General features: G+C 33.1%; 2 protein-coding genes across 4 annotated transcripts in view; one reads left to right on the forward strand and one right to left on the reverse strand.

Annotated features, from left to right (window-relative positions):
* LOC111000794 (serine/threonine-protein kinase 3) overlaps positions 1–13,631 on the reverse strand; it is a 31,081-nt gene extending 17,450 nt beyond the window's left edge. The window contains exons 1-2 of one of the 3 annotated variants that reach the window (XM_022270376.2): positions 13,397–13,631; positions 1,695–1,797 (exon numbers count right to left, since the gene is read on the reverse strand). In XM_022270376.2, the coding sequence (XP_022126068.1) occupies positions 1,695–1,797; positions 13,397–13,422 (129 nt within the window). In that variant the 5' untranslated portion in view covers positions 13,423–13,631. Of the gene's footprint in view, positions 1–1,694; positions 1,798–8,980; positions 9,253–13,396 lie in introns of those variants that run through there. The other 2 variants (XM_022270374.2, XM_022270375.2) reach the window with 2 other exon arrangements.
* Positions 13,632–13,912: 281 nt separating this feature from the next.
* LOC111000795 (cilia- and flagella-associated protein 20) lies at positions 13,913–14,868 on the forward strand. Its single transcript, XM_022270377.2, has 2 exons — positions 13,913–14,357; positions 14,448–14,868. The coding sequence occupies exons 1-2, from the start codon at positions 14,082–14,084 to the stop codon at positions 14,763–14,765; spliced, it is 594 nt and encodes a 197-aa protein (XP_022126069.1). The 5' UTR covers positions 13,913–14,081; the 3' UTR covers positions 14,766–14,868.
* The last annotated feature ends 850 nt before the right edge of the window (positions 14,869–15,718 follow it).

A 15,718-nucleotide genomic window follows, 5' to 3' on the forward strand; every position in this document is an offset into this window, starting at 1 on the left:
CTTGGTATCTAGTATGGTGAGGGCTTCATCTCGCAGTCCCATAATAAGGGCGGTGACAGCTTGATCGTCATTCCACCCGTTTGACTCTACTACAGTCTCAAACTGTACCTTGTACGCGCCCCAAGAAGATTTACCATCAAAGGGAGGCACTTTTAGATTTCCAAATGGTGCTACAGACGTTACGACACCCGTGGTCTTCAAGCACTGCATTTCATGTTCCAATCCGAGAATCCGTTTGTCCTGTTTTGCTAGCTTGCTATCCACGTCAGATTCCAAATTTTCAATTTTTTTATCAACTTCTTGTTTAAGATCTCCTAATTTTTCTCCTATATGACGAGCCTGTTCCTCCATCATACGACGTGTCTGAGCCTGTTCTTCCACCATTTGGCGTGTCTGTTCCTCTTGACGTCGTGCCTGTTCTTCCATCATTTGTCGAACTTGTTCCTCCTGATGCCGGGCCTGTTCCTCCTGACGGCGTGCCTGCTCCTCCTGACGGCGTGCCTGCTCCTCCTGACGGCGTGCCTGCTCCTCCATCAATCGTCGTGCCTGTGCCTGTTCTTCCATCATTTGGCGCAGAGCAAGGAGGATGTTGGCGTCGCTGCTTTCGCCCATTCCGCGGTTCGCATCAAAACTCTGTCTCCGCGCGGCGTCACGTGCTGCTTGTGCCCTTGTCTGCACTCCCTCCGCAGCTGGAGACTCTTCTACAAACTCCTCTGGATTCTCCCTTGGAGTAATTGGCATTTTTCTATCCCCAATTCTGACACCAAAATGTTACGAGCTAGGGGATCGGATAGAAAACGCCGTCGAATTATTCAAGGGTTTATTTCAATAAAATCTATGAGGAATTCGTTTACACTAATATCTTGAAATTACGCACAGAAAAACACTAATAACACACACAATGAAACACTGTCACTAATCACTTAAATCACTCAGTACTTTATCACTGGTATCACTTAATCGCACTTTTTCTCTTCGCTGTTTATCGCTTGGAATCGCATTCAAAACTGAACTGAGTGATCGCGTTTTGGCTCGCTTATATATCCCTGGGAAGAATCTCGAACGATGTTTCCGATGTTTACGAGAACTTTCTAGGCGGGAGCACTACTGAGTAGCGATCGCCTAATTCTAGAACGCGCGTACTTGCTATCTCTTTCGCACACTGCTACGTGCTTGTCGTACGGCGTTCTAGAGTTCTCGGTCTAGCTTCGAGAAGGTTCTTATCTTTTCTCTCTTTCGCGTGTCAAACAGTGCTTGTCCCACACCTAGAAAATTCGTTCTAGAATATTCCTTCATCGAAGGGCTATAACCAGGCCTGAAAATGCCTGAAAACGGGTCTGCTGAAAAGTGTACCATTCGTCTATACGTGTTCTGAAACCGACTGAAAAAATGTTTCAGCCTCCTGAAAACTACGGCAACATTATGTAAATTTCGATTTTCTAATATGTGATTGACCCCCTCCTGAAACGGTCATAAATCATATTTCAGCCTGCTGAAAAGTTCTCTAAGTAGTGGAAAAATCTAAAAACATTGCAGTTGACCCGTCTTCGTAACAATATTAAAGAAAAAAATAATGCATAAATAAAAATTACTTATGCCTTAGTTAATAAAAAATACTTTACCGCGGCAGTCCCCGAGCGCCACACGTCTTTTTGTAATGTGTCATACCTTGTACTTTTTGTAATGTGTCATACCTTGTAAACGCTGCCATAGGACCCTTCTCCAAGCTTGCAAATAATATCGAAGACTTCTTCTGGCTGACGAGTGAGACTCTCCTCCGATAGCTTTTTTAACTCACTGAAAAGAGAGAAATAATTTTATTTTCAGGCTCTCGACACATTGTCTGGTGCAGTGGACCATTGATGCAGTCAGGGTTCAACTGCAGAAGTCGGGGTTAGAAATCATAGCCTAACACCCCGATTCTATTCAAAATTTCGATCGTAAATTTTTGATTTTAAATATCAACGCCTCGTAGCAATTACAACTCGTAATTGTGATATAAAACCCGAGCGTAAAACAGCTATAAGATAACAAACAGCATCAACGTAATGTTGGCATTTCTTTAACCAAAATTAAATTGGACTAAGAATTTAGCGTTAATATTCCTTAAGTCGTAAATCGTCTAATAAATAAATTCGACCACTCCACAGTAGTTAGAAGCAGGATATGATAATAAACATTTATCTCTTTCCGCCATGATACTAGACCGCATGACGCGAACTTCCAAGTTACTAGCTCATCGCGTACTGGGACCGGTTGCATCCATAGATATAATTCCGCTAGGTAGGTTTTTAAATCTTTATACGTATATAATTTTACTATGTGTGTATGTGACTGAACTCCTCATAAATGGCTGGATCATTGTAATCGATACAATGATTTTTTTGCGTTTGGGTAGCGCTCTTGATGGTTTAGATTCACAAATCTACTCCGGCAGATAGCGCTGCAGTCGGCACTTTCATATATTGTTTAATATCCCAATCGATTGAATTATCATGCAGGGCGTCAGGTATATAAATCTCAGTATTATTATTAAATTTAAATTAAATTATTTTTGATATTATATATTTGATTATTAATCACATTTAAATAATAATATAATTGTTTTAAATTATAATTGTTGTAAATGTTTTCAAATCTACATTCCGCGTGAGTTCTGGACTAAGTCATGGGATGAACAACGAACATGCCAAAGATATGCCAGCATGAGGAATCATACAGCATAAGAACTGGAGTCCAACGGCTCCAAAAAGAATTAACGTTTGAATATTATAAGAATTACATCTCGATAGAGCTGTTTAAAAAAAACTATGTACAAACCTAGATGACTAGATAAAGTTATTGCTAACATTCTTTCCATTTCATAGTTTTATTATTTTATCGGGAAAATAACTCGATATTAAAATAAAAAAATCAGTGGTGCTACAACCTTTGTAGGTCAGATTTCTGTATCTGTTTCATCATCGTTTGTTAATCTAATAGGCAAGTAGGTGATCAGTCTCGTGTGACTGACACACGGCTTCGACTTCTTGGGTCTTAGGCAAACTGGTTTGATGCGCACATAGACAAAGTAGATAGGTACATAGCCGTGGATCAAACCTGCAGCCAGCTCACTCTGCTTATAACCAGATATTACCGAATATTCAGATCATATATTAAAAACTCGAAATAACTTTAAAAAACAAATTCTGCTGATTAGTTAGGCAAAGTTATTTCAGAATTTACCAGCATTTTATCTTCGATGACGCATATGTTCAGATATTACCCATAACTGTAATATAGCCGGGTTCATGTGAATTTTATATAATAGCATTGCGTGAGAAAACCACATGAATTGAATACAATTGAAATATGATTTTTAAGTTAAACTAATCCTAAAAGGTTTGCCAATTGACATTACAATAAAATCTTACATCTAGAAACCGACAAAAATAAACTTATTACACAACTTTTAAGACGCAAACTTAGGATTATTTATTCAACTATTACTAACGAAATACTTAAAATACCCTAACAAAGTGAGTAATTTATTACTTATTTGCGAACACATAATTGTAATATGCATTATTCCAAAGGACTTTTAATTTCAATATCAATCTTAACTAAGTCATCAATTTCGCCGTTTTGAAAGCGACATTTATTTCATACCTATTATAAGACACTTCTTGCCTCACATCACCAGCATGTGGAACCTTGGAATACTTAAACGTGCCCCCTTAAGTACTTATTCCAATTCACATATGAAATCAGGATAAGAGCATACCAATCGTTAAAAGACCGGTAACGCACTTGCGAGTTGCGTGCCTTTTGGCAGTGTGTGTCAATGGGCGGCGGTATCACTTAACATCAGCTGAGCCTCTGCCGTTTGCCCCTCCGGCCTCCATCTATTAAAAAAAAAAACAAAAAAACTCGTAGATCGTTAGTTTTTCAAAATTTCTTATTATCTTGTGGCAGCGGAAACATAATTTTAAAAATATAATAAATGTCAAGTTTGTGAGGTTAAAGGGCGATTGATTGTCGGTTATCATTTCATGGGGTTTGTTAACCACGCGTATATGAAACAATAGGTCAATGACCCGTGAATCATGCCGTTGACATTGTTTTGGACGTTGCTATGCTCAACTTGGTAGAGTTTGACTTAAAACAAAACACATTCACGAAGTAGCATAATATGATAAGGCATGTGTTATTGGTAATTTTTCTTACATATGGATATTTCAGTCTTAATACGCAATAATAGTCTTACCTAGTAACGGCCGAGTACCAATTCCTGGCGGTCATAATGGCTTGATTGAAATATCATAACCACTTAACTACTAAAAGACTATCTATTACGAGGCAACGGGTCGTAATAGATAAGTGTAAATAAAAAAATCCTAAGTCAATAATTGAGAATCTGTTTCACGGAGTAGCCCTGCAGGATAATACAGCTGCTCTCATTAACTGCGGTTAACAGTAAACACTACCTGACCTGATTTCCTTTCGTGTTGTGTCACAATAAACCTTAGTTAATTAAACATTTTTACACGTGAGTTCGTCACTTGACCCCTTTGCAATGTTCAAATGTACAAAATATGCAACATTTTTATTCGGCTACTAACGAGTTGTAGAATCGGCTCCCGGTGGAGATCTTATATGATACGTCTAGTTATTTAACAAGAGACCTTACTCTTCCTTTAAACGGCAACTAAAATGGGTGTTCATAGACTACAATGACTGCTTTTTATGCCCGTCCCGTAGGGTCGTTTCCCCCTCCCCCCATCTGGTAGCATATACACTATATATGTGTCAGTATTAGTTACGCACATATAGAAATATCCGTCAGTACGGTACTCTGTTCCTCCCAATCGCTACAGTGACCTATGTATAGATATGTGACGAACTAGATATCGACTATTAATAAAATTATAGTAGCCATGATTATCGCCAACCACCGAAAGGAGATGGCACTATAAAAGAACAACACACGTACATACATACAGATTATGGATTAATTTGTATGAGAATTTTCTTTAAATTTTGCGGTAAATGTATGTTAATAAAACGTATATAGATGCGAATTCAATATATTATTAACATATTTAGAGAACTCAACAGTACTATTAAAGTACTTATTAAAATGTATAGTACGCAAAACCAAGACACTATCTATCTATATTACCCTATGTTACGCCAGTTCGAACAGTTTGCCATGCGAACAAGCAATCAAATGGAATTGAAACTGAAATTAAAAAGTGAATCAACACACGCCATGGCCTCTATTCATCGAATCAAAGCACGTTTACTGAAGATATATCTTTTATTTATCCCATTTCAAATCACTAAATTCAATAATAAATAATAATTATTATTATTATAGACTCCTTATTTCAATAATGAATAATAAATTTTACCAAGTAAGTACTTATATCAAATGATTAATTATTACATAATATGTATGCATTAAAAAAACTATTTTATTTATCCTTAAATTTAAATACCAAGCATAAGTTATTTCAATGTTTATAAAATTTATGTAATAAATAAATTAAAAAATAATCAAAATTATTATGGGCCCCTCTACTGGTAAAGGCCTCCTCCATTTTGCTCCACATCTGTTTGTCTTGCATTGGTGATACAGATTTCACCACCTTGTCATTTGTAAAACAAACAAACTCACTAATAATAAAAAATAATAATCTATCTAGTTATTGCCACAATAGGTTCATTATTATATACATTTAATTAAGAGTATAAATGTTCCAGGAATGATAAAGTAATTTATCAAAATGGCTGACATACAATTACTTTGCCAGCTACATCGTACCAATATCTAATTTAAGCCTGGATATCGGTTTATAAGCAGGTTTATGAGGTCGTCGACAGTTTAATACGTCCGGGATCATGAAAATCACGTTATCTACTGCCAAGCCACCTTTTTCCTTCAGACTTAAGGAATACACTAGTAAAGTTATCGAGTAATCTATTCCTATAGAAAGCTATACAAAAAGATTGGTATCATAATGTAATTTCGGTTAGGGCAAATAATCTATCTAATATCTTTACAAGTGAACTCAAAAACCCTGCTTGACACGGTAAACAAGTTTTACAGGTCAAGGTCATCCTTAGAAAAACGGTTCCATAGGAACCGTTTCACCTGTAGCAATGTGGTCAGAAATCCCAAAAAGCTGCCCAAAATATAAAGATGTCATTGGAATGATTTTGGTAAACTTACGTTTTCGGGCTCGCTAATCACGAATTCGAAATTCAAAATTTAGAAAAACAAAATGGCGGATAAAAATGACAAAAAAAAATTCTTCAAAAGCGTGTTAAATTCGTCTGAAAGTTTGGACTCGGGAGTTTTCAGGGTCGCTGAACACGGATTCGAAATCATAATTTAGACGCGACATAATTTGACTCCGACATAGACATATATATATATATATATATATAGTCTTGTTTCTAAATTTCACCCCTAATGATGGCTAATGAATAGTATACGGGACGTATATTCTTTGATATAACAATGAATATATAACAAAAAGATATTCAAATAACAATAGCATCGTTTTAAAATAGCTAGTAACACGTGCGCCACACATCTGTGTCCATGGAATGTTTTGCTTTATATAGTAATACTGATACATTCCTGAGATTGTAAGCTGGAGATTCCTAAATAGAATTGTATTACTTGACTCGAATTCTCGATTGTCTTATATTTCTTACGTTTAGGTTCTCACTTCAAAGATTTCCGTATATTCATTTTAAATTTAAATAAAGATTTATTAGGAATATTTTCTCGGAATTCGTCAGAAGTTTTACGCCAAATATTAAAACAACTCTACTGACTCATAATTTTGTATCTACCCACATACTAACGTTTCAAATACCCTCAAACATTTTGATTTTTTAAAACTTTAACAAAACTGGCCTTATTCTTCGCATTTCTATTGTGATACTCGCGAACAATAATATCAAAAGGGATTAATACAATTAATCGAACCCCATTAAAATTCAAATCAATCAAAGCAAATCACTTTAAAGGGAAATCTCTGAATATGTATTACGTGAATCCTTACCGCATTGCAGTACAAATGATGTGTAAACCATATTATTGGACGGTTAGCAAAAAAAATTTCTAGAAAGTTCGTGTGGATCTCCAGCTTTAAAAATTTGGGTAATATTTTTTACTAAGGAGAAATAAGTTGATAGTCATAACTAAAACGAAGAAAAGTTCAGGTGCAGCTCACTAGTAACACCCAAACAACGACTCAAGCATTTAAGAAGAGATTCCAACCAGTATGTTCTGAATAAAAGTTTGTTACACTATAATTTCCGTTTTAGTACCTTCCTTGTTATATGAAATATGGTCTTTTTCATCTTAAACAGTTTTATTTTAATATAACGGAGGCCTACAGTCAGGAGGCTCACCTGAAGTTAAGAGAAACCGCCGCCCATGGACACTCAATGCCAGATGGCTCGCGAGTGCATTGCCGGCCATATAAGAATTGGAACGCTTGCTTCTTGAAGGTCGAATTGATATATGGAATAGGCTTTTCCCAAAATAAAACAATAGGTGTCTATAAGATATGACGAATAATAAATATTAAAACGTTTTACAGTACGAATATGCCAGATCATATAAGTAAGTTTAAAATTAATCAGCGGGAAAATATTACATTTAAATAGATGATATTATCCTGTTTGACATCGCCTTGATCCTTTTGAAGTATTATGAAATATGAATACATCATAATAACAACTAATGCGTTGAAGGCGTCGTTAATCTTTGATCGCATTGCAAATTGACGTGATTATCATACCTCAATTTTACATTCTATGTTTGGATTTGGCTTGGAAGCTTAACATTTTTTTTTTAATAAACTCACAAGTCCCATTTGCGTTGCCTTTTAACGAATGTCAAGGATAAAAAACTAATCACATCCTCAACGAATCAAAACGTGAGTCATCATTGCATTTCAAATGCAATCGATACCCCGGCTTAATTACTCTAAATGTCTCGAAAAGTTCAATCTACAATAAAAAAGATTTCAATAAGTACTACAGTTCTTTGTAAATTTTAATTAAGTTTCGAATATTTTATGCGTAGCAAAGAAATTTGATAATGTAAGTTAGTCAGTTATTTATGAAGATTTTCATCAGATCATTGTCAATAGATAGATCCGAATTATAAAGGATGGAGGTCGCAGAGGTTTCATATAGTTGCATATTAATACAATGAATACAGAATGATTATTATAGATGAAAATTCGCCCGTATTTTTCTAATCAGTTTAACATGAAACTATTTTTATACAAATGTAATTGGATAGAGCTGCGAGTGGAAAGATTACCAAAAAGTCGAGTACAGCGAATGTTTAAATTTGCTTTTTGATACATCTACGGAGGCTGTTGAGCTCAATCAATACTAAATAACAAGATTATGTGTAATATATTAATATGTTAAATTATTAATTTGACCTCCTCGTCAAATTGTAAAAATGTATCGATACGTTGTGTGCAATAAAAAAAATCGAGCATTATTTTCTAGACAAAACTGAAATAGCCGGCCTACGTGGTATTAATAGATTTACGTCTTTGTAAATCACTTCACTTCAAAATAACTATAATATCAATACTAAAACGTAAGTGAAATACCAAAGGAGGTGACTTACTAATATTGTACATAATACTATTTATAAGAACATCAACATAATGTTATAATAATAAGTTAAGTACATGTCAAATTAGATGAAAATATAATTGTAGTTAATTCTAATATACGTAATAACTAACCTTAAAACTTTATAATTAAAATATTTTATTTAAAGGAGTCCCTTTAGGCAAAGTTCCGTAGCATTCTTTCTTTGAATAGCTAGACTAATTCTTTGTCCGAGGTAGCTGACAGCTCTTCGTTCTTCTGTGATGTCTAATATACATAATAGTCTTTATTTACACAAGACAATCGCGTACGAGTTTTCATTTTGCCTAGAAAAACTCACCTCGGTCTCTCCAACGTTTTAGCATTCATTTTATCCACGTTTCGTCTCTTACAGGTGTCACATCTGAGAGCGGGGAGCCCCCCCTCCCACAGCCCCCTCTTCCAGAATATTAATTTACCGTCCGCATCCATAGACTCGCATTCTCAACTTTATTCCTGCACTCTTTAAATCGAGGTGGCACATACACTCAACACAAGATACGACCTAACACTGTCTTCCTTATATTTAAAAAGAAAAACCACTCATTGCATAACGACACGAACGGCCCGCACTAACGCTTATTAATAACTGTCTAAATATTCAAGGACTAAACTACGAAACCTTTTTTAAAGCATCCCATAGACTAAATTGAGACACGACCCAATATCAAACAATAATAATTAGATACATTCTCAAAAGATGCACCTTTTTTTTCATGCATACGAGCCTGGGTATAAATGGGCCCTTGCCAAGACACTGTAGGTCTTATGGTCTATGGTCCAATGTCCAATTTCCGTTCAAAACGTCTGTACTTGTCCTAATCCGAACACGTTTATTTTGTCTACTTCTGTCCTGTTAATACGCATTTTATTTAGACTTTGTTAATTACATATATATACAATTATTAGCCAATGGATTGATATCTAGGCGCTTAAACGTAAAACTTTTTTGTACATTACTACTACATTTTTGATTTAAAACACGCATAGCAAATCCTATAAACAATCATATTTGAATAAAATTATGAAATATTATTATTTTTGAATAATTAAAATCTTGAAAAAAATTGCTATTAAACAATTCGTCTCATCACAGACTCGGCAGCAAATTAAAATTTATTCATTTACATTGATAATAACTGTGAACGTCAACAATAAATGTATATTATATTTTTGGGTCTTGGCAGCAGACCACATCCATTTCTTTGACTTGTCTTTCACACTAAGTCTTCTGTACCACACGCGTCGCCATTATTGTATCGTATTTAAATTACCTTCACTGTAAGAGCATGTGTTAATATAAAAATAATCAAACGGTGCTGTATGGAATGTACGATTTGAGTTTCACACAATTCACCAATAGATGAACACTTCCGATTATATCAATAAAATATCTGTTGAACAAGAAAAATATCCATTCGAAACGAATTCTTTATGTTACACAGAAAGAAGAGAAGTACTAATGAGCAATATAAACTACAATATGAATGTTACAATGATTCAAAACATTAAGATGTAATCTTGTTCATTGTTAAATTCTCATTCGAAATGATTTTCGTGTTAGTCCATTAATCGTGGAAGGAATCTTATATACCAAACATAGCAAAACTACCGAATTAACGGTTTTGTTATTACATAATAATTATTTATAAACTAAGAGTATAACAACACTAAAACACCACGCATTCGTACCTGAAAATATAAAGTTAAAACTGCTACATGTAAAATTATTTCAAAACGTTATATAGTACATATATGTATCTCTATCAGAGCTAAGTTTTCATAAAATCTATAAAGTCGTCTGAAGGAGCCATCGGTTAAAAACTGTATCCTTTTAAAACATGAATAAACGATTTCAAAGAGTTTCTAGTTAACAAAAATGTCTACCAATGCATAGATCTAATAATAAACGATCAACTACGCTGACCTTTTTACTAGTGTAACATAGGAAGACGTGTTAGCTCCGGGATTAACCTACTTTAGAAAAGGAATACATGACAATGCCTTCCGAAGGCTTCTAAAAGAAATTACTTGAAAAAAAAAACAATAGCTTAATTTCGAGGATAAATATACCCAACACACTAAAGGAGGGATAACAATGGATATTAAATTCAATTATCAATTTAATTTTCATATTAATTTGATAATTTACGAAAATAACATAACATTTGTGAAAATAACCTTCAATAAAAGCAAAACTTAACAAAATTTTAATAATTTATTAACGGTCGAATGCTTCATAGAAAAGCAATGTCGGGAAAATGCTCTAGAATTCGACGTATGTGTTTCCGCTCGCAGTATTTTGCAGTGAAACGGGTCAATGAACTTTATAGCAACTACACTCGAGCTTCGGTATAACTTTTTAAATTTTAATTTCATACATCAGCATCATCAAAATGCATCAGCCTCAAGCAATAATTGGTCTTACGTTCGTTACGTATAATTAGTCCCATTTATTAGAAGCAATTTTAGCTCTTACCGTCGAGACCACAAGCTAGTTTTATTTAAATAAACAATTCAACGCTTCCGGTGCTTAAAAACCCTATTAAAAGCTACAAAATATGTAGTAGCTGCCTCCCACATAACGTCTACAGCGTTTATTTAGAGCTAAACGAAAGCTGGCTAAACAGAAGGGTCATCTTAGATCGACGACCTAGAATCCGCATAAATTCTACTCCGCCTTTCGATAATTCGGATTGACTATTTCTTGTAATTAACAGGAGCAAGACCAAATATACATAATGCATCTACATAAGCTGCGTAAATAAATGTTTAGATTTAATATTTTAATAAAAGCGTACGACACAAGTATGTACTGTCGTCTATACTAATATTATAAAGAGGAAAGGTTTGATTTTTTGTTTGTTTGTTTGTATGAATTGAATAGGCTCCGAAACTACTTGGCAGATTTGAAAAATTCTTTCACTGCTGGAAAGCTACATCATTCCTGAGTGACATAGGCTATATTTCATTTTCAAAAAAATAGGCATCCTTACTAAAATTACGATAACATTAACATTTGTTTATTATTTGATACAATTCTAACAGATGGCGCTGAGTTAAAGGTAGTAGTTTGGCAAGACGACGTTTGCCAGGTCAGCTAGTAGATAATAAATGTATATCTCATCAAAATTTCACAGAACAATATTGACTAGCAATCGCCAGGTCAGTTGTGTAACGAGTTGATTTAGAACAATAGGCGACGTATAGGCTGCGATCAGCGTCGTTGCCTCGCCATAGAAAATAAACAATAGCCCACCGTAAACAGCCCGTGTCTACGGGACACGTACCTTAACACCTATTAGCCTATTTATTTATTCAGTTCACATTGCTACATATATTATAATAATAAAAATCGGTGTTTTCTTATATATTTCCGATATCACCAGATCCTTAACACGAATAGAATCAGAAAGTCAAGATGAGATAATTAAAAACCGGCAATTGGGAAATATTAACCTAACCCGAATGATTACTTGTGAAAATACCACAGAGTTGCTTGAATCAAGCTAGTGCGCTTCATTAAAGTATGGAAAGAGCAAAACAATGAAGATTTTATTTTATTAAAAAAAGAATATCTATCCTTTGTAGCGTAACATGAATTTTCATAGGATGCAACAATTGTTCTGTGATTAAAGCGCCTGCAGCTTTGCTTTTGTTTTACTTACAGTTCCTTTTTTTATTTTGGGTTACACATTATTATGAGTACATCATAAAGTAATCAGTAAATACTAAACTATTAAACATAAACAACATAAAATAATTTTTAGAAAAAGAAACAGATTTTATATATACACCCACATACTTTTGAAATGTCTTGACTCATCAGTTTTTTATAGGCTTCAACTAGTCAAGATTTTTTTTTTGGTTGTTAAGAGATTAAGGGCAATAAGGGGGTAGTAATTAGGAAAGTCAAACTAATATTTCAACATAAGTAATTGATATAGATTAGCAACAGTAGCAACAAATATCAAGGCTCTAAATGTATATGGTTAATAGTTTATTGAACCATATACACTTTGGTCTAACAACAATATAAACTATGTTAAGATATTTAGGAACTAAGGAACAATAATGTTGTTTCATATATTCTCTGACTTTATTAATTAATTATTTATATATGTATAGTATATTTTGTATCATCTGCATTTTATAAACACTATTGATTTTAAACACATTTATGACCAAATTTTATATACTTTATCTATTTTCTCCTAATAAATAAGTCAAATTAATATAAAGTAGACAAGTAACAACTTTGTAGGGATAGAACTAATAATAAGATTATAGGTTCAGAAATATTAATTCTTAGTTAATATTGATTGTGGGTAGTTTATACAGAAAAATATTTTATTTTCCTCAACTAAAATTACCAACTCTTATTCATATTTCACTAAATAATTTATGTACATATTCAATTGTCTAAAAATATTTTTTATAGGTTTATGACAATTGTGACAAATATTTACTGTCATTTTTTTACATATTTTTAGTGTGTTTTTTGTTCCAATTTTATCATATATTCTTTTAATTTTTGGAGATTTTGTTTTAGTGAGATTTACTTTATATTTTTAGGTTTTTTTTTATATTAAAGGTATTATATATAACAGACGGTAAGCGTGAGCCTATGGTGCGAATGCTTAGATATTTGGAAATTCAGAGCGAGTAGTAAGTTGCATTGATAGATCATACCAAACAAATTACATATTACACTTACCTCTTCGATGATGAGTTTTCGGTCATCTTCAATATATCACATTAAACAAAAAACAACAAACAAAAGCACATTATACTGAATTTCACTAGGAAAAGTATTAGTTCATGTTGTATGGCATATAGATTATTACTACTAAATATTTACAGCGCTAACTAAATAATTTTAATAAAACTCAATAAATTTTACTTTTCAGCAGTGTGCAACGCATCGTACGATTTTCGTTCAACTGTCAAAATTTTTGACATATACTATGATTGTCACTGTCAGAAGTTGAATCATTAAATCTAGACAATGGATATTCTTGGACATAGACAAAACTGCTCTCCGTATTTTAGTAAAGAGTAAAATGTTCATGGCTTGTAACTTGTAGTAAATTTTCTTATTTCTATATGGTTAAGAATTTATAAAAACATATTAATTTGCACTAAAAAAAAAAGATTAAGATATTGAGTTATGTTAGTTTAGTATTGCGTTAAATGGAATATATCTATATAGAATATATATCGTTGCTATGGCAACTTCCTACAATACAAGCCGGCCAATGGCGGAGTTTCAAAATTTTCGTGTTTGTTGTCACATTGTCATTTTATTAGAACCGCGAAAACTTGCAATTTATTGATTAAACAATAGTTGTTAGGAATTAAGAAATACATGGATAAGATATCGTGACCACAGTGCCTTCGCAATGTTCAAGAATACGTTTCAGTCTGGTTTTCTTTCAATTCTTTACAGTATAGGCAGTAAGCCTTTGCAAATTTGGGATAAAAAAGTTCGAAATGGGCACATAAAGAGGATTACTGACAATGATATACAAAGCTTAGTGTTGGAAATCGTTGGTACCAATGTCTCAACGACGTATATTACTTGCCCAGCTGATCCAAAGAAAACCCTTGGCATCAAGCTTCCTTTTTTGGTTATGATAATCAAAAATTTAAAGAAGTATTTCACCTTCGAAGTGCAGGTATACAAAATATGTCAAGTTTTACATTTTAGCACTAAACTCCTATAGCTGTAATTTTTTTCATAGATTTAAAGTATAATTTATCAACAGGTACTTGATGACAAAAATGTAAGGAGGAGATTCCGTGCTAGTAACTACCAGTCTACAACTAGGGTTAAGCCATTCATTTGCACAATGCCAATGAGATTAGATGAAGGCTGGAATCAAATACAATTCAATCTAGCAGATTTTACCAGACGAGCGTATGGAACAAATTATGTGGAAACCTTGAGGGTACAAATACATGCCAATTGTAGGATTCGGAGAGTTTACTTTTCTGATAGACTTTATTCTGAGGATGAACTCCCAGCAGAGTTTAAACTGTTTCTACCGATCCAAAATAAAGCTAAAACAGCTGTTGCAAATTAAATTGTTAGTCACTGTTCATTTTAACAAATATATTATTAAGTCAATTTATTTTTATTTATGTTATATGTCTACACCTTTGATAATAAATTTTAATATTAAAATAAACACACACATTTAATAAGAGTCTTTATCTTCCTCAGATATATTTGTGCATACTATCTTATGTACCCAGAGACAATCATCACCAAATCATAATCTGTTAAACATTGCAGACTTACAATTAAGCAACTTAAACCTAATTTTTTGGTTTTTGTTGCAGTATAACTGCAATTATTTGATGATATTTGAATTATAAAGAAAACTTATAACTTAACAAAAATTAACCTATATAAAAACTATCACTTTTAAAAAATATGAATAGTAAAAACTTAAATTTCGATTTAAAAATGGTGCAAAATATATATTATATATATAAAATTCCTGTGTCAAAATGTTCATTCCCATACTCCTCTGAAACGGCTTGACCAATTCATATGATTTTTTTTATTAATATTCAGTAAGTTTGAGAATGGGCGACTACTATCTTTCAAACCCCTAAGTGATAAGTGAGAGTGTCTACTCTAAAAAAAAGGAGGAACTCTGAGGTTTACCTGAGAGTTCAAATAACTCTCTTTTTCTATATAAATATAGAAAAATCACAGAAAACATTAGTAGCATAGCAAAATGTTCCATATTGGTATGTACTAAAAAGGTAGGCTAGGCGTTACGGAGAGACGAAGTTCGCCGGCACAGATAGTTTACTTATAAAATAATTATTAGCCTTGCACTTTATTTGTATTGTACGTAATTAAACTTCCATAAAAATAAAATAAACAAAATATTTTTTTTTTCATAACAATTCAAATTTTAAGAAACTCAAGGAAATTATACTACATGGGATTTGGGAAACTAGTGAAACAAACCTTGTTTCATTGATCATAGTGAACGAATTAAATATTTTAAGAAATAAATTA

This window comes from Pieris rapae, chromosome 20, assembly GCF_905147795.1.
Source record: "Pieris rapae chromosome 20, ilPieRapa1.1, whole genome shotgun sequence".
NCBI lineage: Eukaryota > Metazoa > Arthropoda > Insecta > Lepidoptera > Pieridae > Pieris > Pieris rapae.